The sequence below is a fragment of the Mobula birostris genome, chromosome 4 (assembly GCF_030028105.1).
Source record: "Mobula birostris isolate sMobBir1 chromosome 4, sMobBir1.hap1, whole genome shotgun sequence".
Classification (NCBI taxonomy): Eukaryota; Metazoa; Chordata; class Chondrichthyes; order Myliobatiformes; family Myliobatidae; genus Mobula; species Mobula birostris.
Window position 1 is genome coordinate 73,499,447 of NC_092373.1, and position 23,799 is coordinate 73,523,245.

The window sequence follows — 23,799 nt, forward strand, 5'->3', positions numbered from 1 at the left end:
GCACCTGAACTAGAAAGGGACCAATATCCTGGGGGACAGGTTTGTTCGACCTGTCGGGGAGGTTTTAAACTAGTTTGGCAGGAAAGTGGGAATCAGAATGTGAGAGCAGAGATCAGGGTAGAAGGACTAGGGCATGATGCTTTGTGTTCTGAGTTAGTGAGGAAGGACAGGCAGGGGACAAAACATAAATGTAGCCAGTTAGAGGGCTTGAAATGTGTCTATTTCAACACTAGGAATATTAGGAATAAAGGGGATGAACTTAGAGCATGGATCAATACGTGGAACTACGATGTTGTGGCTGTTACTAAAACTTGGCTGGAGGAAGGGCAGGACTGGCTGATGCAGATACCGAGGTTTAGGAGTTTTAAAAGGAATAGGATGGGAGGTAGAAAATGGGGGGGGGGGGGGGGGGGGGAGGGGAGTAGCATTACTGGTCAGGGATAGTATCACTGCTATAGAAAGGGAGGATGCTGCAGAGGGAGTGTCCACTGAGCTGGTGTGGGTGGAAGTCAGAAGCAGGAAGGGATCAATCACTGTGCTGGGAGTAGTCTATAGGCCCCCATACAGCCCTCGGGACACTGAGGATCAGATAAGCAGGCAGATTTTAGAATGGTGCAGGAAATACAGGGTTATAGTTATGGGTGATTTCAACTTCCCTCATATTGACTGGCACCTCCTGACTACAAGGGGGATAGATGGGGCTGAATTTGTCAGGTGTGTTCAAGAAGGATTCCTGACACAGTATGTGGACCGGCCGACGAGAGGAGAGGCCAGACTGGATCTAGTTCTGGGTAATGAACCTGGTCAGGTGGCAGACCTCTTGGCGGGGGAGCATTTTGGTGAGAGTGACCACAATTCCCTTAGCTTCAGCCTAGCTATGGAAAATTATAAAAACAGACAAAATGGGAAAGTGCTTAACTGGGGAAGGGCTAACTATGGAGGGATGAGGCAGGAATTAGCGAGAGTAAATTGGAAACAGATGTTCAAGGGTGAAACCACAGAAGTAATGTGGAGGAAGTTTAGGGACCACTTGTGCTGGGTTCAGGATAGGTTTGCCCCACTGAGACAAGGAAAAATGGTAGGAAAAGGGAACCGTGGCTGATGAAGCAAGTGAGACAACTTATCAAGAGGAAGAAGGAAGCATATGTTAGATATAAGAAGCAGGAAGCAGGAGGGGCTCATGAGAAATATAGGGTAGCCAGGAAGGAGCTTAAGAAAGGACTTAGGAAAGCTTGAAGGGGGCATGAGAAGGCCTTGGCATGTAGGATTAAGGAGAACCCCAAGGCGTTCTATGCGTATGTGAAGAACAGAAGGATGACAAGAATGAAGGTGCAGCCACTAAAGGATAAAGAAGGTAACATGTACCTGGAGGCGGAGGAGGTTGGGAAGGTCCTAAATGAATACTTTGCTTCAGTATTCACAAGTGAAAAGGACCTTGATCAGGGTGAGATCAAAATGGAACAGGCTGGTGTGCTGTACAATGTGGAGTTCAGGAAGAACTGTTGGATTTTCTTAAATACATCAAGATTGATAAGTCCCCAGGGCCCCAGATATATCCCAGGTTGCTGTGGGAAGTGAGAGAAGAGATTGTTGGAGCAGTAGCTATGATCTTTGAATCCTCTTTGGCTGCAGGGGAGGTGCCGGAGGATTGGAGAACAGCAAATATAGTTCCCTTGTTTAAAAAGGGTAATAGGGAGAATCCTGGGAACTATAGACCGGTGAGTCTTACATCGGGGGTCTGCAAACTATTGGAAAGGATCTTAAGAAAAGGATCTACAAGCACTTGGAGAATACAGTCTACTCAAGGATAGTCAACATTGCTTTGTGAAGGGAAGGTCGTGCCTCACGAGCCTAACTGAGTTTTTTGAAGAGGGAACAAAAGAAATTGATGAGGGTAGGGCGATAGATGTGGTCTACATGGATTTTAGCAAGGCATTTGACAAGGTCCCCCACGAGAGACTCATCCAGAAAGTCATGAGGCATGGGATCAGTGGAACCTTGGCTGTTTGGATAAAAAATTGGCTTAAAGGAAGAAAACAGAGTGTAGTAGTGGAAGGAAAGTATTCTGCCTGGAGGTTGGTGACTAGTGGAGTGTCGCAAGGATCTGTCCTGGGACCCCTGCTCTTTGTGATTTTTATAAGTGACCTGGATGAAGAGGCGGAAGGATGTGTGAGTAAGTTTGTGGATGACACGAAGGTTGGAGGAGTTGTGGATGGAGCTGTAAGTTGTCAAGAGTTACAAGAGGATATAGACAGGATGCAGGGTTGGGCAGAAAAGTGGCACGTGGAGTTCGATCCGGATAAGTGTGAGGTGATGCATTTTGGAAGGACAAACCAGAAGGCTGAGTACAGAGTTAATGGTCGGTTACTTAAGAGTGTGGATGAACAGAGGGACCTTGGGGTTCAAATCCATACATCCCTCAAGGTCACTGCACAGGTTGATGGGATAGTTAAGAAGGCCTATGGGATGCTAGGCTTCATTAATAGGGGGATTGAGTTCAAGAGTAGAGAGGTCATGTTGCAACTCTACAAATCTCTGGTGAGACCACACTTAGAGAATTGTGTTCGATTCTGGTCACCTCATAATAGGAAGGATATGGAAGCTATGGAGAGGGTGCAGAGGAGATTTACCAGGATGTGGCCTGGATTGGAAAACAAGTCTTATGAGGCAAGGTTATCAGAGCTGGGACTTTTCTCTTGGAAGTGTAGAAGGATGACAGGGGATTTGATAGAGGTCTACAAGATTATGAGAGGCATAGATAGGGTGGATAGCCAGTACTTGTTTCCCAGGGCATGAATAGCAAACACCAGAGGGCATATGTACAAAGTTAAGGGAGGGAAGTTTAGGGGAGACATCAGGGGTAAGTTTTTGACACAGAGGGTTGTGGGTGCCTGGAATGACTTGCCAGGGATGGTGGTGGAGGCTAAAACATTAGGGGTATTTAAGAACCTCTTGGACAGGCACATGGATGAAAGAAATATCGAGGGTAACGGGGTAGTGCGGGTTTAGTATGTTTTTTTTAAGGAATATATGGGTCAGCACAACATCGAGGGCCGAAGGGCCTGTACTGTGCTGTAGTATTCTAGTGTCTAGGGTCTAGAGGAGATACAGGAGCCTGAAGACACACACTCAATGTTTTAGGAAGAGCTTCACCCCTCTGCCATCAGATTTCTGAATGGACAATGAACCCATGTACATTCCCTCACTTTTCATTTTCTTTTCTGCTCTCTCTTTGCACTTATTTAATTCACTTTTTAAAAAATATGTTCCTTACTGTAATTTATAATTTTTTATTATGTATTGTGATGTACTGCTACCACAAAACAATATATTTCATAACGTCTGCCTGTGATATTAAACTTGATTCTGATTCTGATATCAGATTCGCACACTATAGCATGAAAGGTTGTCCATGTGAATATAGTATATCACAAACGACAGAGGTTCCAGCAAAGGTCTTTGTGGAACACCATTGGTTACAGACCTCTAGCCAAAAGAACGGTTTTCCATTGCTACTCTCCGTCATCTAATGAACAGTGCAGTTCTGAATCCAAGCTTGCAATTCAGCCTGGATTCCATGCATCTTCATCTTGTGAATCAACAGCCTCATCAATTGCCATACTAAAGTCCATGTAGATAACTCCTTCTGCCGTACCCTCATCAAGTTCCTTTGCTACCTCCTCAATCAATATGTAAAGTATGACCTGCTCTGTACAAAACCATGCTGACTGTCCCTAAGCGGGCTATGCCTTTCCAAATGTGCAAAGATCTTACCCCTCAGTGTCCACTCTTATAGTTTCCCTACCACTGATGTGAGGTTCACTATCCTACAATTACACTGATCATCCTTAATTCTCTTATTGAACGAAGGCACAACATTTACTACTCTTTAGTCCTCTAGAACCTCACCTGACGCTAGTGAGGATATAAAGATCTTTATCAAAACCTCAGCAATGATCTCAATTGCTTCTTTCAATATTCTGGCATATTTGTCATCAGGCCCTGAGGACAAACCCACTTCAGTGCTTTTCAGAAGACACAGCACTAAGTTGTCCTTATTCTCAAGATGTCATGCTCTAATAACAGGCCCCTTACACTCGTCCTCCAATTCTTCCTCCTTGGTTAATACTGACTCAAAATAATCATTTAGTACCTCAGCCACTTTCTCTCACTCCAATTCCTTTCCTTAAAGTAGAGTGAACCAACCCTCTCCTTAGACATGAAGAAGGATTTTGGCCCAAAGCGTTGACTGCTTACTCTATTCCAGAGATGCTACCTGACCTGTTAAGGTCCTTTAGCATTTTGTGTGTGTTGCTTTGGATTTCCAGCATCTGCAGATTTTCTCATGTTTCCTCTCCTGAGTCATCTTCTTTTTCTTTTTAGAACATGTCTTGTGATTCTTCTTTATCCTGCTCACCGAGGAAATTTTATGCCACATTTTGCTTGAGCACTTTCCAATGATCATTATACTCTACAAGAACTCAAACTGATTTTAGCTTCCTAAACCTTACAAATCCTCCCTTTCTCTTTCTGACTAAATTTAGGACACCTTGGGTCATCCGACATTCATATACCTTACCTTCCTTGTCCTTACTCATTGCCAGAACATGCTGATCCGAATTTCTGATCAGTTGGTCTTTATACCAACGGTCCCCAAACAACGGGCCGCGGACCGGTACCGGGCCGCAAAGCATGTGCTACCGGGCGGCGAGGAAATGATATGATTTGGCGATATGAGTCAGCTGCACCTTTCCTCATTCCCTGTCATGGCCACTGTTGAGATTGAATGTAAGCAAGGTCATTATGCTTGCGAGGTCATTACCCGCGCATCATCCATGTCAGCGCGGGAAGGAGATCAACTCCTTGAGCTTGCAAAACTGACGGCGAGCTGAAAAGTATGTTTGATCCAGAATGCCAGCAGAGATGTTATGTCAAAGTCAAGGCTAAATATCCTGAGACAGCCATGAAAGCACTGAAAACATTGCTTCCATTTCCAACATATCTCTGCAATGAATGCAATGAAAATTAAATTGCGGAATAGACTGGACATAAGGAACCCCCTTCGAGTATCGCTATCTCCCATCACCCTTCGATGGGACCGTCTTGTTGAAGGGAAACAAGCCTAGGACTCCCACTGATTCAGTGATATTGGCGTGTTGCAATGACTTTATATGTTAATAGAGGGAAAATATGTGCTGTGTGTTCAATATCCAAGCGTTACTTAAAATGTTATGATGCTATTGACTTATAAGTGATTTATATAAACATAGAACAATTACAGAACGGAAACAGGCCATCTTAGCCCTTCTAGTCCATGCCAAACGCTACTCTCGCCTAGTCCCACCAACCTGCACTCAGCCTATAACCCTCCATTCCTTTCCTGTCCATATACCTATCCAATTTTTCGTTAAATGATAATATCGAACCTGCCTCTACCACTTCTACTGGAAGTTCGTTCAACACTTACTTCAAGCTCCCCTGTCCTCCCCTGATAATTGACTTATCACTATATTCACGTGAGGAAAATATGCGCTGTGTGTTTAATATTAAATTTGTTAGATAAACCCTTTTAGAAACGAAATTGAGTGTATTAGCCACTTATCACCTGGTTGTGATTAACACTCCCCCCGAACAGAATCGCCAAAAACGATTTGTAGAAAAAAATAGGCACGTACACGCATGCGCAAGTTACGCATGGGCACACAGGTGCCCGTGCAAGGCTTCATGATCATGATAGTCTTTCTCGGGGTAAACACAACGTATTTGACTGGTACTCTTGTCCGTTGGCAACCTTACCCCACCCCTCCCCCAGGTCGGCCGATCTGCAAGAATATTGTCAATAATAAACCGGTCCGCGGTGCAAAAAAGGTCAGGGACCCCTGCTTTAAACAATTCCCATATGTCAGATTTGGGCTTGTCTGGTAGCAGATGCTTTCAATCAACAGCTTTTAGCTGTGGTCTTATGCTGTCGTAATTTGTCCTGTCTCAATTTAATACATTAATGCAAGATCTGATTTTATCCTTACTTATCACTATTTTAAGCATAATGAGTGTGGTTACTATTCTCAAAATGTTCACTCACGACCAGAATTTTCAGTTGCCCTGGCTCATTTCCCAAAACCAGGTCCAATATGTTTTCTCCTATAGTCGTGCTCTCCATAAACTGTTTCAGGAACCCTTCTTGGATGCACAAAAGAAATTCCAACACATCTAAACCTCTGTGTTAAGCAAATTCCAATTAATATTAGGAAGTCAAAGCCCCTTACTATGGCAACCCTATGTTTCTGCATCTTTCTATAATCTATCTACATATCTGTTCCTCACCTCTTGGTGGCTTTTGGGGGCCTGAAGATCTAATCTCATTAGCTCAATGGAGCTTTCTTATCTCAGAGCTCCACCCAAATTGTCTGTGGACGATACTTTGGTGTGTCCTCTGTCAGTCCTCTGACATTTTCCTTTCTCAGTAGTGCATCCCTTCACTTTCTTTATACTTCTTTCTAAAATGTTGAAAACAACAGAGACCAGGAACATTGAGCTGTCAGTACTGTCCCTCACACAATCAGGTCTCTGTAATCGTAACAACATTGCAATTCCGTGAACCTGTGGAAATACATCTGTAACCCTGAAGCCATTTTGAATTTATAACTTCTGTAAAATATAACATGATAAGATGGAATCTGTGTGATCCCAGAGTGCTTAGCTGGTTTGTTGATGTGGTTGGATGGGAAGTATGTGATTTATAGCAGGGAGTGTTTTGGCATTCCATGATTGAAAGCAGAGAAAATCAAGTCATAGTTGTGGGGTGGGGTGCAAGCCTCAAAGCAGAAAGTTTCATTAAAGACAAACACAGCTCATTCAAGAAGGACGCAAGATAAGTCAGGAATTCAGTTAAGGCATGGAACAACATCAAAGACTTGAATTACCGGCCTCTGTAAATATATAAAAATAACCTGATTTGAGCTGTAAGATTGAAGTACCTTTAACATACAGAGGTAGTCTTTCCTTGCAAGTAATAAACACTTATAATTTGATCCACTCTGAGTTTGTTGTAGCTGTTACTATATATTTTGAAGACCTAGCTGAACAGTACATGACTCATTGACACAAGAATTTGTTAGGTGTGTCCAGGAAGGATTTTAGACACAATACGTACACAGACTGACTAGAGGAGAGAGCATTCTGGATCTGGTCCTTGGCATTGAACCTGGTCAGACGACAGTTCTCTCAGTAGGTGAACATTTCAGAGAAAGAAACCACAACTCTGACATTTACCATGTCAGAGAGGGATAGGAGCAGATGACATGGGACATACCTTTTAAAAAAAAATAATGCAGGCTTCTTTAACTCTTTTAACATGCGACAGTGTTCCTCCTCCCCCCTGTGAGATTAAAGTTACCTGACTTACTTCCCTCAGTGCCTCACGTCAGGCAAATTCACACTCTGCCACCACAACCACTTTAGTTCTGAACTAAGCCAGGGGCTCACTCAGCTGAGATGTCTTGCAGCTTAATGCTCTCACAGAAACTTGATCACTGACTAGATTTTTCCCATTGACACACAGTCCGGGAGATCAAACTCCTCGCAGTATAGCAAGGAATAAGTGATGGGCCCAATTTTCTAACCGGGAGGCAGGTCAGAAGGTGAGCAATTCAGGCAATTGCCCACACATCTGGCTACCTTTCAGCCAGTTAAACTGGGCCCATGAGTGTCCTGCAACACATACAGTAAAACTGTCTGGAACGGGTCACTGTGCCTCTTATACAGATGGACTTTCAAATGCTCCTTCCCCAACATCTGCACCCTCAAAAAACTGCCCTACCTTGAAGCCTTATAATCACATTTGTATATAATACCAGTTAATGTATCATGCTATGCACTTCACCAGAACACACTGCATACATTCACAACAACTCCCCCTCTCTCTTTCAGGAAAAGCTACTATATAATATATATAAACTACTGTACTGTTCTAGTGGCTTTTGGGACTGCCTGGTGAAGGAAGTCATTGAAATAAAATTTGAGGAAAAATAATTTAACAAAGGTATGGCTCTAAGTAAGAACTGGAATTCGATTGTAAACAAGTTGGGACAGCAAAAACTTGATTGGCTGAGGACAAACCAATCAGGAAGGAAGGACGGTGGTGTATAAATACCACCATGCTCAGGTATCATCCTTGTTGAAGATGGAGGAGTTTGCCACAGAAACGTCGGTTAAAATTGACACCTGTACATGGCTGGAAGCCTGAGAAGAACTAATTTGTAATATATATATATAACATAACATAGGCTCATGGATGACAGAAAAGTTGAAGGGAAGGATTAGATTGATCTTTGAGTAGTTTAAAAGGTCGTCACAACATCGTGGGATGAAGGGTTTGTATTGTGCTGTAATCTTCTATTTTCCATTGTCATAAGAGTGGCTACATCACTTCACCATCTTGGGGGAAGATAACAATCATTATCATTGGAATGCCACTGCTAAGACCCTGTAAGTGCCAGGGTTTAAATTTATAATGTTGACATCTGCCCCATGTTGGTTTACTGTCCAGTTAATAGGAGATATTCCAATGGAAACATTCAAAAGATGAAGTAATTTCACAAGCATAAAACAGATTATGCAATCAGCAAACCTAATGCATTCATGTGACAGACTATGTTTTTAGTTACTATTTTAATATTACCAATGCTTACCACAATAAATTCCAATAATATTTTTCAATCCTGTGATCTTTCTTTAAAAAAAGGGTAACTTTTATAATCTTCCCTTTCCGACTTGAAAATAAGTTTCTATATAAATCAGTGATCTAACATCAGAGGGAATATAACCAATATTTTTGAGATTTTTGCCAAAAGCATGGTGGAAAAATTGAGCGGCTCTCTAAAAACATAGAAAATAGAAACATAGAAAATAGGTGCAGGAGTAGGCCATTCGGCCCTTCGAGCCTGCACCGCCATTTATTATGATCATGGCTGATCATCCAACTCAGAACCCCGCCACAGCCTTCCCTCCATACCCCCTGACCCCCGTAGCCACAAGGGCCATATCTAACTCCCTCTTAAATATAGCCAATGAACTGGCTTCAACTGTTTCCTGTGGCAGAGAATTCCACAGATTCACCACTCTCTGTGTGAAGAAGTTTTTCCTAATCTCGGTCCTAAAAGGCTTCCCCTCTATCCTCAAACTGTGGCCCCTCGTTCTGGACTTCCCCAACATCGGGAACAATCTTCCTGCATCTAGCCTGTCCAATCCCTTTAGGATCTTATACGTTTCAATCAGATCCCCCCTCAATCTTCTAAATTCCAACGAGTACAAGCCCAGTTCATCCAGTCTTTCTTCATATGAAAGTCCTGCCATCCCAGGAATCAATCTGGTGAACCTTCTTTGTACTCCCTCTATGGCAAGGATGTCTTTCCTCAGATTAGGGGACCAAAACTGCACACAATACTCCAGGTGTGGTCTCACCAAGGCCTTGTACAACTGCAGTAATACCTCCCTGCTCCTGTACTCGAATCCTCTCGCTATAAATGCCAGCATACCATTCGCCTTTTTCACCACCTGCTGTACCTGCATGCCCACTTTCAATGACTGGTGTATAATGACACCCAGGTCTCGTTGCACCTCCCCTTTTCCTAATCGGCCACCATTCAGATAATAATCTGTTTTCCTATTTTTGCCACCAAAGTGGATAACTTCACATTTATCCACATTAAATTGCATCTACCATGAATTTGCCCACTCACCCAACCTATCCAAGTCACCCTGCATCCTCTTAGCATCCTCCTCACAGCTAACACTGCCGCCTAGCTTCGTGTCATCCGCAAACTTGGAGATGCTGCATTTAATTCCCTCATCCAAGTCATTATATATATTGTAAACAACTGAGGTCCCAGCACTGAGCCTTGCGGTACCCCACTAGTCACCGCCTGCCATTCTGAAAAGGTCCCGTTTATTCCCACTCTTTGCTTCCTGTCTGCTAACCAACTCTCCACCCACATCAATACCTTACCCGCAATACCGTGTGCTTTAAGTTTGCACACTAATCTCCTGTGTGGGACCTTGTCAAAAGCCTTCTGAAAATCCAAATATACCACATCCGCTGGTTCTCCCCTATCCACTCTACTAGTTACATCCTCAAAAAATTCTATGAGATTCGTCAGACATGATTTTCCTTTCACAAATCCATGCTGACTTTGTCCGATCATTTCACCGCTTTCCAAATGTGCTGTTATCACATCCTTGATAACTGACTCCAGCAGTTTCCCCACCACCGACGTTAGGCTAACCGGTCTATAATTCCCCGGTTTCTCTCTCCCTCCTTTTTTAAAAAGTGGAGTTACATTAGCCACCCTCCAATCCTCAGGAACTAGTCCAGAATCTAACGAGTTTTGAAAAATTATCACTAATGCATCCACTATTTCTTGGGCTACTTCCTTAAGCACTCTGGGATGCAGACCATCTGGCCCTGGGGATTTATCTGCCTTCAATCCCTTCAATTTACCTAACACCACTTCCCTACTAACATGTATTTCGCTCAGTTCCTCCATCTCACTGGACCCTCTGTCCCCTACTATTTCTGGAAGATTATTTATGTCCTCCTTTGTGAAGATAGAACCAAAGTAATTATTCAATTGGTCTGCCATGTCCTTGCTCCCCATAATCAATTCACCTGTTTCTGTCTGCAGGGGACCTACATTTGTCTTTACCAGTCTTTTCCTTTTCACATATCTATAAAAGCTTTTACAGTCCGTTTTTATGTTTCCTGCCAGTTTTCTCTCATAATCTTTTTTCCCCTTCCTAATTAAGCCCTTTGTCCTCCTCTGCTGAACTCTGAATTTCTCCCAGTCCTCAGGTGATCCACTTTCTCTGGCTAATTTGTATGCTTCTTCTTTGGAATTGATACGATCCCTAATTTCTCTTGTCAGCCACGGGTGCATTACCTTCCTTGATTTATTCTTTTGCCAAACTGGGATGAACAATTGTTGTAGTTCATCCATGCAACCTTTAAATGCTTGCCATTGCATATCCACCGTCAATCCTTTAAGTGTCATTTGCCAGTCTATCTTAGCTAATTCACGTCTCATTCCTTCAAAGTTACCCCTCTTCAAGTTCAGAACCTTTGTTTCTGAATTAACTATGTCACTCTCCATCTTAATGAAGAATTCCACCATATTATGGTCACTCTTACCCAAGGGGCCTCTCACGACAAGATCGCTAATTAACCCTTCCTCATTGCTCAAAACCCAGTCCAGAATAGCCCGCTCTCTAGTCGGTTCCTCGACATGTTGGTTCAAAAAACCATCCCGCATACGTTCCAAGAAATCCTCTTCCTCAGCACCTTTACCAATTTGGTTCACCCAATCTACATGTAGATTGAAGTCACCCATTATAACTGCTGTTCCTTTATTGCACACATTTCTAATTTCCTGTTTAATACCATCTCCGACCTCACTACTACTGTTAGGTGGCCTGTACACAACTCCCACCAGCGTCTTCTGCCCCTTAGTGTTACACAGCTCTACCCATATCGATTCCACATCTTCCTTTATGTCCTTCCTTTCTATTGCGTTAATCTCTTCTTTAACCAGCAACGCCACCCCACCTCCCCTTCCTTCATGTCTATCCCTCCTGAATATTGAATATCCCTGAACGTTGAGCTCCCATCCCTGGTCACCCTGGAGCCATGTCTCTGTGATCCCAACTATATCATAATCATTAATAACAATCTGCACTTTCAATTCATCCACCTTATTACGAATACTCCTTGCATTGACACACAAAGCCTTCAGGCGCTCTTTTACAACTCTCTTAGCCCTTATACAATTATGCTGAAAAGTGGCCCTTTTTAATGCTTGCCCTGGATTTGTCGGCCTGCCACTTTTACTTTTCTCCATAGTACTTTTTGTTTCTACCCTCACTTTACACCCCTCTGTCTCTCTGCACTGGTTCCCATCCCCCTGTAGTGAACTAACCTCCTCACGCCTAGCCTCTTTAATTTGATTCCCACCCCCCAATCATTCTAGTTTAAAGTCACCTCAGTAGCCCCCGCTAATCTCCCTGCCAGGATATTGGTCCCCCTAAGATTCAAGTGCAACCCGTCCTTTTTGTACAGGTCACGCCTGCGCCAAAAGAGGTCCCAATGATCCAAAAACTTGAATCCCTGCCCCCTGCTCCAATCCCTCAGCCACGCATTTATCCTCCACCTCATCACATTCCTACTCTCACTGTCGCGTGGCACAGGCAGTAATCCCGAGATTACTACCTTTGCGGTCCTTTTTCTCAACTCCCTTCCTAGCTCCCTATATTCTCCTTTCAGGACCTCATCCCTTTTCCTACCTATGTCATTGGTACCTATATGTACCACGACCTCTGGCTCCTCACCCTCCCACTTCAGGATATCTTGGACACGATCAGAAATATCCCGGACCCTGGCACCAGGGAGGCAAACTACCATCCAGGTCTCTGGACTGCGTCCACAGAATCGTCTATCTGACCCCCTTACTATCGAGTCCCCTATCACAACTGCCCTCCTCTTCCTTGCCCTACCCTTCTGAGCTACAGGGCCGAGCTCTGTGCCGGAGGCACGGCCACTGTCGCTTCCCCCGGGTAAGCTGACCCCCCAACAGTACTCAAACATGAGTACCTGTTGTTAAGGGGCACAGCCACCGGGGTACTCCCTATTACCTGACCTTTCCCCTTCCCCCTCCTAACCGTGACCCAGTTGTCTGCCTCCCGTGGCCCTGGCGTGACCACCTGCCTGCAACTCCTCTCTATCACTTCCTCACTCTCCCTGACCAGACGAAGGTCATCGAGCTGCAGCTCCAGTTCCGTACCGCGGTCCCTTATGAGCTGCATCTCGATGCACTTGGCGCAGATGTAGACGTCCGGGAGGCTTGGAGACTCCGGGCCTCCCACATCCGACACCGAGAACAGCAAACTGCCCTCACACTCATACTGCCCCTCTCCTCAAATAACAACAGAAAATGAATGCCAAACCTCCCTCGCCTGTTTCCGCCTAAGCCCGTTGAGCCGAAGCCCTTAAGTCTTCACTCTGCTCCCGGCTCACTCCGCAGCCCACAAACTACGCTGCCCACTCTATGAGGCTCTGTTCCTTTTAAATCTGCCGCGCTGCACTGCCCGACGTCACACGCCTGCGCAGTCCCGCCTCTCAGAACGCCGTTGGGAAAAAAAAATAACGAAAATTTCAAAAATGTCTTTCTCGGCACTCCCACTCAGACTCTCAGACTCCTTCTTCGAATCAAATCCGAAGCAGGATGTCTGCCCTTTTAAATCTGCCGTGCTGCACTGCCCGACGTCACACGCCTGCGCAGTCCCGCCTCTCAGAACGCCGTTGGAGAAAAACGTGCAACATATTATTGATTGTGGTCTGATTCAATTGTCATTTCCAGTCAGCACAGACTAAATCATTTATTGTACTAACGTTCAAAGTTTAAAGTAATTTTTATCATATATCACCGCATACAACCCAGAGATTCTTTTTCTTGTGGGTAATTTCATATATAACCATATAACAATTACAGCATGGAAACAGGCCATCTCGGCCCTTCTAGTCCATGCCGAACTCCTACTCTCACCTAGTCCCACCAACCTGTACTCAGTCCATCACCCTCCATTCCCTTCTTGTCCATTTATCTATCCAATTTAACTTTAAACGATAACATTGAACCTGCCTCAACAACTACTGCTGGAAGTTCGTTCCACACAGCCACCACTCTCTGAGTAAAGAAGTTCCCCCTCATGTTACCCCTAAACTTTTGCACTTTAACTCTCAACTCATGTCCTCTTGTTTGAATCTCCCCCACTCTCAATGGAAAAAGCCTATCCATGTCAAGTCTATCAATCCCCCTCATAATTTTAAACACCTCTATCAAGTCCCCTCTCAACCTTCTACACTCCAAAGAATAAAGACCTAACTTGTTCAACCTTTCTCTGTAACTTAGGAGATGAAACCCAGGCAACATTTTAGTAAATCTCCTCTGTATTCTCTCGGTTTTATTGACATTTTTCCTATAATTCGGTGACCAGAACTGTACACAATACTCCAAATTTGGCCTTACTAATGCATTATACAAATTCAACATTACATCCCAACTTCTATACTCAATGCTCTGATTAATAAAGGCCAGCATACCAAAAGCTTTCTTCAACACCCTATCCACATGAGATTCCACCTTCAGGGAACTATGCACCATTATTCCTAGATCCCTCTGTTCTACTGCATTCTTCAATGCCCTACCATTTACCATGTATGTCCTATTTTGAATAGTCCTACCAAAATGTAGCACCTCATATTTTTCAGCATTAAACTCCATCTGCCATCTTTCAGCCCATTCTTCTAACTGGCCTAAATCTCTCTGCAAGCTTTGAAAACCTACTTTATTATCCACAACGCCACCTATCTTACTTATCTCATGTAGTGAATACCAGCTAAAGCTACCTAACGCTGATTGGAACCTTGCATGTAGGACTTAAAAGGCAGTAGGGCAGATGGGGGAGGTAATTCGTAACTACAACTTGTAAAAGTAATTCTGTTTAGTTAACTTGAAGGGAGCAATAATTGAGCACAGAAGGGATTTTTTTTATTCTAATTGTGTTCCTTCTTGTATAATTTTGTACAATTTATGTTTATATTTTTCTTGTGAATGATGCATAGCAGATACTATGTGCCTATGATGCTGCACAAGGAAATTATTCATGTACCTGTGCATACGTATACTTGTGCACATGACAATGAACTTGACTTTGAATGTTCAGGGTCTGGGTGACTGGATAGGTCAGTCTGAAAGGAGAGGAAAACTCCTCTACATATTCCATTAAGGAAGCCATCATATGGTCCTAGATGCCAGATAGACTCATAGCGAACCGGCAGGTCGGACTGAAGGTTTACGCCAGGAATGAAGCACTCAAGCATGGATGCAGTGCTGGAAAAAGTTGCCGAGAGATTGAGGCTCACCTTTTTTACTGTACTAAACAGACATGACAGTATAAGCAACCAATCCAGTAATTCATTATACATGACAAAATTGGTGAAAGCATTAGTTGCATAAATCATTATTTTCACCCTAAACAATTTGGTAAAACTTTATCAGCATATCTCTGTATGGAAGCAGTGCCTCCAGATATTGCAGCTGCTGTATCATTGTTGCACTAAGGAAAAAAATATGCTTCATAACAGCTACATTACAGCAGCATAAGAGGTGATGAGTGGGTAAGAGGAAAATGAGATAGAGTGTGACATGACATGTTTTGAGTTTGTGCGCCCTAAGCCATTATGAATCGCCGGCTTATCAGTAGCCAGTGATAGCAGCATCTACACCAATAAAGGAAGCTAGTAGTATTAGCAGTAATACTTGCAGACAAAAGTAGAGCATAGAAAAATTAGTCTGGCAGAGACCAAGAGCAGATTGTTATGACATGTTCTGCAAATTTACTCCTAGTTTTACTGAGTGAAAGTGCACTCTTACAACACAGTTTCTGACAGAAAACATGGCAGCCTATGAGAAAACTTCAATTTTTGGACCAATGTCTTCATATACATTGCTAACTTCAGAAATCAGAAATCAGAATCAGGTTTATTATCACTGGCATGTGACGTGAAATCTGTTAACTTAGCAGCAGCAGCTCAATGCAATACTTAATATAGAAGAGAGAAAAATAAACATAATAAAATAATAATTATAATAAATAAGTAATTTAGTTACAGTATGTCAATATTGAATAGATTAAAACACGTGCAAAAATCAGAAATACTGAAAAGAAACATAGAAAACCTGCAGCACAATATGGGCCCTTCGGCCCACAAAACTGTGTCGAACATGCCCTTACCTTAGAACTACCTAGGCTTACCCACAGCCCTCTATTTTTCTAAGCTCATTGTACTTATCCAGGAGTCTCTTAAAAGACCCGATTGTATCCACCTCCATCGCCGTCACCGGCAGCCCATTCCACGCACTCACTACTCTGCATAGAAAATTTACCCCTGACATCTCCTATATTAAAAATGTATATTAAAAAAGTGAGGTCGTGTCCAAGGGTTCAATGTCCATTTAGGAATCGGATGGCAAAGGGGAAGAAGCTGTTGCTGAATCACAGAGTATGTGCCTTCAGGCTTCTGTACCTCCTCCCTGATGGTAACAGTGAGAAAAGGGCATTCCCTGGGTGCTGGAGGTCCTTAATAATGGACGCTGCCTTTCTGAGACACTGCTCCCTGAAGATGTCCTCGGTGCTTTGTAGGCTAGTACCCAAGATGGAGCCAACTAGATTTTTAACCCTCTGCAGCTTCTTTCGGTCCTGTGCAGTAGCCCCTCCATACCAGACAGTGATGAAGATCACTGAGCAGCAACTAAATCTTCTGCTTCACACATTGCTCCTTGCGTCACATCCTATCCCTCAACTCCCAACAATCTTTCAATTGTCGCAGCTACATAATCTTCACAGACCCCTCATAATCTACAGCAGTCCAGTTCTCCTAGCTAAAGACAGACCACAACCAGATGAATTTCCTTTCCTCTTCTAGAAGACGACTGTACACGATTAACAGCAGCAACAGACTGACAGGGTTGTACCTGCTTGCTGGTTCAGCTGCCTGAGGAAGAGAGGGCAGTGCTGGAGTAGCTGCCAGAGGCAGCAAGGCGTGCAACTCTTTGCTAATCTATTTTAATCTTCAGGGTACAAGTGGTGCAAGCATGCCCTGCTACTTCTATCTTCCTTCACCATGTCCCTCTCCTTGCTCCTTCCTTTCTTGAGATAGCCTCTGGTTGGGTGTTGGCAGGCTGCTCAGTGGAAGGCAAAGAGCTGCCAAGTTGTAAAAGCAGCCCAGTCCTCCATACAAGCCAGTTTCCCATCCAGTAACTCTGTCTACACCTCCCATTGCCCCTGGAAAGGAGTAATATAATCAGGGTTCACACCCATCATGGCTACTCTCCCATCTTCCCTCACCTGCCAGGCAGAAAATACAAAACCTTGAGAATAGTTACCATTAGATTCAAGAACAGCTTCTATCCCACTTTTAGGAGACTCTTGAAAGGATCTCCAAGAGGCTAGAGATGAACTCCTCATGTCCCTCTTTGTGACCCTTGGACTTCATTTGTCTACCTGCACTGTGCTTTCTCTGTAATTGTAACCGTATGTCCTACATACTGTTTTCCCTTTTACTACTTAAATGTTCAATCAGGTGTGATCAGATGGCATGCGACCAAAGACCTTCGACTGAATCTCATTACATATGAAGAAGGCACTCCATGTATCATTTTGGTTAGGAGTGGGCTTCAGTCCAGTAGGAACTAAGAGTAGCCAATGATGCTTGTAGCCAAAGCCTCAGCTCTTCAGAGGATGACTGATGTTGTAAGAACATTGGAAGGTGAAAGGAAAATGCGAAGCAAACACTCAATTTATTGAGTGCCATGATCAACAAACAAGAAACCGCCTACCCTGACACCTTCCACATCATTGCTTGGGACATCATTCAAGCTAGCTCGAGGATATTTCTGCCCATCTTCCATTAGCACAACACCTGCAGCACTAAAGGACCCAACACACTTGCTAATGTCACACCACCATAAAGGATACTTATCATTCTAACCCTCAAACTCTTTTTGGGAAATCTGATCAACTGGCTATCCTCCTTCTAGCTGCATATAGGTAAAGGCAAAAGAGCAAGGCACCACAGGTAAGGACAACAAAGAGGTGGTCATGGGAGGTAAAGGAGTGGATATGGCCATATTTAAGCACTCATCAGAGGACCTGTTGTTACAGACTTTATAAACACTTTCATGGATGAATTTGTACCCATAATATCATACAGAGTCTTCTCCAACCAGAAGCTCTGAATGAACCAAAAAATCCGGAATCTTCTGAGAGCTAGATCAGTGGCATTCAGGGCCCACTATCTCACATGTGATGGGGCAATTCCAGATCAAACTGGAATCACACAAGGATGCTCAGCAGCTGTGGGAGGACTTGAATCTTCAACCTCTCCCTTCAGCAGTCTGACATACTGTACCCACCTGCTTCAAGCAAGCTTCAGTCATACCGGTATCTAAGAAGAACATGGTAACATACCTCAATGACCATTGTCCAGTAGCACTTCCATCCACTGTGATGAAATGCTTTGAGAGATTAGTCATGAACCATATCAACTCCTGCCTGAGGAGTGACTTGTATCCACTCTAATCTATCTACTGTCACAACAGGTCACCAGCAAATGCCATTTAATTGACCCTTCATTCAGTTTGTAGGATATTTGGCCAATGGAGATTCATATGTCAGGATGCTCTTCATTGACTACAGCTCAGCGTTCACCAATATCATCCTCTCAAACTCATGACTAAACTCCAGGACCTGGGCCTCAATACCTCCCTGATTTCCTCACTTGGAGATCACAGTCAGTTCAGATTGGTATTCCTCCACAGTCACCATCAGTACAGGTGTACCACAAGGCTGTATGCTTAGCCTTGTGCTCTACTCAATTTAAGCCTATGAATGTGTGGCTAAGCATAATTCCGGTAGCATATTTAAGTTTGCTGACAACACTACTGCTGTTAGTCAAATCAAAGGTGGTGACAAATCAGCATACAGGACAGAGATTGAAAATGGTGCCATGACAACACTTCTCGCTGAACATCGGCAGGAACAAAGAGCTGATAATTGACAACTAGAGGGGGAAATGAGAGATCCGTGGGCCAGTCCCCTTTAATGGATTGGAGATGCAGAGACTCAGTAACTTTAAATTTCATGCTTTACCATCTCAGTGGATTTGTACAGGGACCAGCACCTACATAAGTACCATCACAAAGGAGGCACAACAGCAATTCTACTTTCTTAGATCTTTGTGGAGATTTGGCATGTCATCTAAAACTTTGACAAACTTCTATAGATGCACAAAGGAGAGACTCGTGATTCATTGCATCATGGGTTGGTATGGAATCTTCACTGCTCAGGGACGGAAAAGGCTACAAAAATTGGTGGATATAGCCCAGTCCATCACAGGCAAAACCCTCTGCATCATTGAGCACATCTGGCAGCTTCCATCATCAAAGACCCATCATCCAGGCCACGCTCTCTTCTTGCTGCTACCATTGGGCAGGAGGTACAGGGGTCTTTGGTCCCACACCATCAAGTTCAGGAACAGTTATTACCCTGAACCAGCGTGGGTAAATTCTCTCATCTCAATCCTGAACTGACTCCAAAACCTATAGACTGGCTTTCAAGGTCTCTACAACTTGAGTTCTCAGTAATATTTATTTATTTATTATTTTATTTATAGGATTTGTCTTCTTTTGCACATTGGCTGTATGTCAGTCTTTGTTATTTATAGTTTTTTTCCCCATAAATGCTATACTACTTTTTTATTTTCTTGTAGATGTCTGGAAGAAAATGAATCTCAGAAATGGTGGCATGTACTTCGATAATAAATTTACTTTGATCTGTGGCACCGAAGAGGAGGGTCGCCATGCAAACACACAAAAAAGTCTTGACATTCGCTGCAAAACGAAAAATAAAAGCCATGGTTCAGTGTCTCAACAGCCACCTGCATTAAAGAGCGAAGTTTCAGCAAAGAATCCGCAGACACCGCTGAGGCAGAGCCTGGCAAGCGCCGCGGACGACCTGACGAGAAGAGTCAGGTGTCCTCGGCTGATGCGCCCAGCTGTTTCCAGCGGTTTGCACATCTGTGAAGTGTATGGTTTGGGGCGGGGCAAGATTTTCCCGACCATCCTCGCCTCATCTACGCTCAGGATAAATAGAGAGTTAATAAAAAGCGCGCCATCCCACAAGGAGGGAGAGCTGATAAGCGATTGAGCATTCGATCCCAACCTCCTGCTTCAGCTCTGCTCCGTTACGTGTAGACACCTACGTGAGTCGGTGGGCAGTGGGTGCTCTTCAAAGAATGTGGCTTCAAACTTTCTTCCCCGCTTACTAATTCAGTGTAGACGGCGGGAGATGCTTTCACCTAACCAGAGTGTCATGAACTATAGCGGCGGCGAGAAAGGGGCTTTCTATGACCGGGAGGCAACCGGTCCCTTCTCGCTCGGCCCCACTGGCCATCTGGTCTCCGCCGTGTTCCTGGGCATCATCGGACTGTTGGGCTTCATCAACAATTTCCTGGTGTTGCTGCTTTTCTGCCGTTTCAAGGCACTGCGCTCGCCCGTTAACCTCCTGCTCGTTAACATCTCGCTCAGCGACCTGCTCGTCTGCATCCTGGGCACCCCTTTCAGCTTCGCTGCCAGCACCCAAGGGCGCTGGCTAATCGGGAAAGCGGGCTGCGTTTGGTACGGATTCGCGAATACCCTTTTCGGTGAGCTTCAGCAGAATATCTCGTTAAGCTGTAAATCCCAAAAGGGAATTGGATCCATGAATGAGGGAAAGCTTTAATTTATACGTCATATCTAACTCAGTGAATAGTAGTGCGATGTGCAACTAGATAAGAAATCCCATGATTGTGCCTGTCGTCGTTCTGTTAGTGAGAAATATTGTATAATCAGTTATTGTTTGCCATCGTTCAGAACTTTCCAGAGCTCTTTCTAGTCAAAGTTGTCAAAGTTCTAGTCAGAGTTGTAGTTGCAGTGTTGATGGAGAGGTTGCAGCGGGCGAACAGGCTGTCACAAAGCCGTTGCATTAAGGAGAGGGCTATCAGTTTTAGTGACGCTGGATACAGACTGAGAACAGGGTAAATTTCATTGATCTTTCAAATAGTTGCATGGGATCTTCAACATTCAATTGAGAGACTTCCCATATGAATGATGGTAGCTTTGACATCATATTCCCCCCCCCGCCAAAAGTACCACAATGGAATGTAAGCCTGTGCTTAAACTTTGAGATTTATCCTATTTGACCTGTAAGGTGGCAGCTATGTGATACTTTGATCACGTGCGTATCAATCGATGTAGTAAACACATAAAATATAAATCTAAGCATCTTAAATTTGCAGTTAGTGTGTAAATAGTGAGAGTAGAGACAGGATGATTTGGCAGATAAATGCGTGGCTGAGAAGCTGGTGCATGGGGACAGGGCTTCAGGTTCTTGGATCATTGGCGTCTCTTCTGGGGCAGGTATGACTTGTAGAAAAGGGACGGTTTGCACTTGAACCCAAGGAGGACCAATATTCTCATGGGTACATTTGTTAGAATTGTTGGGGAGGGTTTAAGTTAATTTGACGGGGGATGGGAACTGGAGTGAAGGGACTCAGGATAGGACGGATGGTAAAAAAGCAAAGATAGCATGCAGTCAGACTGTCAGGAAAGGCAGGCAGATGATAGGACAAAATTGCTGCCAGCAGGGTGAGTATCAGAGTATTAGGGATGCAGATTCATAAAGGGCAGCAAATACAGTACTCCATGTGTAATATCTCAATGCACGGAGTAAAGAAATAATGTGAATGATCTTGTTGCACATTTACAGATTGTTGGGTATGATGTTGTGGCCATCACTGACTCGTGGCTGAAGGATGGTTGTAGTTGGGAGCTGAATGTCCAAGGTTACACATTGTATCGGAGGGATAGGAAGGTAGGCAGAGGGGGTGGTGTGGCTCTGCTGATGAAGAATAGCATCAAATTATTAGAAAGATGTGACATAGGACTGGAAGATGTTGAATCCTTCTGGTTTAAGTTAAGTAACTGGAAAGGTAAAAGGACCCTGATGGCAGTTATATACAGACCTTCCAACAGTAGCTAGGATGTAGACTACAGAATACAACAGGAAATAGAAAAGGCATGTCAAACAGGCAATACACATCAAAGTTGCTGGTGAACGCAGCAGGCCAGGCAGCATCTCTAGGAAGAGGTACAGTCGATGTTTCAGGCCGAGACCCTTCATCAGGACTAACTGAAGGAAGAGTTAGTAAGAGATTTGAAAGTGGGAAGGGGAGGGGGAGGGGGAGATCCAAAATGAAAGGAGAAGACAGGAGGGGGAGGGATGGAGCCAAGAGCTGGACAGGTGATTGGCAAAGGGGATACGAGAGGATCATGGGACAGGAGGTCTGGGAAGAAAGACAAGGTGGGGGGGGGAACCCAGAGGATGGGCAAGGGGTATAGTCAGAGGGACAGAGGGAGAAAAAGGAGAGTGAGAGAAATAATGTGTGTATAGAAATAAATAACAGATGGGGTACGAGGGGGAGGTGGGGCATTAGCGGAAGTTAGAGAAGTCGATGTTCATGCCATCAGGTTGGAGGCTACCCGGACGGAATATAAGGTGTTGTTCCTCCAACGTGAGTGTGGCTTTATCTTTACAGTAGAGGAGGCTGTGGATAGACATGTCAGAATGGGAATGGGATGTGGAATTAAAATGTGTGGCCACTGGGAGATCCTGCTTTCTCTGGCGGTCAGAGCGCAGGTGTTCAGCAAAGCGGTCTCCCAGTCTGCATCGGGTCTCGCCAATATATAGAAGGCCACATCGGGAGCACCGGACGCAGTATATCACCCCAGTCGACTCACAAGTGAAGTTTCGCCTCACCTGGAAGGACTGTTTGCGGCCCTGATTGGTGGTGAGGGAGGAAGTGTAAGGACATGTGTAGCACTTGTTCCGCTTACAAGGATAAGTGCCAGGAGGGAGATCAGTGGGGAGGGATGGGGGGGGACGAATGGACAAGGGAGTTGTGTAGGGAGTGATCCCTGCGGAAAGCAGAGAGAGGGGGGGAAGGAAAGATGTGCTTAGTGGTGGGATCCCGTTGGAGGTGGCGGCAGTTACGGAGAATAATATGTTGGACCCGGAGGCTGGTGGGTTGGTAGGTGAGGACCAGGGTACCCTATTCCTAGTGGGGTGGCGGGAGAATGGAGTGAGAGCAGATGTACGTGAAATGGGGGAGATGCGTTTGAGAGCAGAGTTGATAGTGGAGGAAGGGAAGCCCCTTTCTTTAAAAAAGGACATCTCCCTCGTCCTAGAATGAAAAGCCTCATCTTGAGAGCAGATGCGGCGGAGACGGAGGAATTGCAAGAAGGGGATGGCGTTTTTGCAAGAGACAGGGTGAGAAGAGGAAGAGGAATTCTCTCACTCTCCTTTTTCTCCCTCTGTCCCTCTGACTATACCCCTTGCCCATCCTCTGGGTTCCCCCCCCCACTTGTCTCTCTCTTACCGGACCTCCTGTCCCATGATCCTCTCGTATCCCCTTTGCCATTCACCTGTCCAGCTCTTGGCTCCATCCCTCCCCCTCCTGCCTTCTCCTATCATTTTGGATCTCCTCCTCCGCCTCCCCCTCTCACTTTCAAATCTCTTACTAACTCTTCCTTCAGTTAGTCCTGACGAAGGGTCTCGGCCTGAAACATCGACTGTACCTCTTCCTAGAGATGCTGCCTGGCCTGCTGCATTCACCAGCAACTTTGATGTGTGTTGCTTGAATTTCCAGCATCTGCAGAATTCCTGTTGTTTGCGTTTTCAAACAGGCAATGTTATGATAGTCATAGGAGATTTTAACATGCAGGTCGATTGGGAAAATCAGGTTGGTAATGGAACTCAAGAGAGTAAGTTTGTTGAATGCCTGTGAGATGGCTTTTTAGAGCAGTTTTCATTGAGCCTACGAGGGGATCAGCTATACTGGATTGGGTGTTATGTAATGAACTGGAGGCGATTAGGGAGCTTAAGGTGAAAGAACCCTTAGGAGACAGTGATCACAATATGATTGAGTTCAACTTGAAATTTGATAGGGAGAAAGTAAAGTCTGACATAGCAATATTTCAGGGGAGTAAAGGAAATTACAGTGGCATGAGAGAGGAGTTGGAAGTAAATTGGAAGGAGATGCTGGCAGGGATGACAGCAGAGCAGCAATGGCTTGATTTTCTGAGAAAAATGAGG

The 23,799-nt window shown here is 44.5% G+C and overlaps 1 protein-coding gene across 1 annotated transcript in view; it reads left to right on the top strand.

The window, feature by feature from the left end:
• The first annotated feature begins 19,956 nt into the window (after positions 1-19,956).
• Positions 19,957-23,799, top strand: part of LOC140197034 (opsin-3-like) — a 67,403-nt gene continuing 63,560 nt past the window's right edge. The window contains exon 1 of the mRNA XM_072256967.1: positions 19,957-20,311. Coding sequence (XP_072113068.1) covers positions 19,957-20,311 — 355 coding nt within the window. The remainder of the gene's footprint in view (positions 20,312-23,799) is intronic.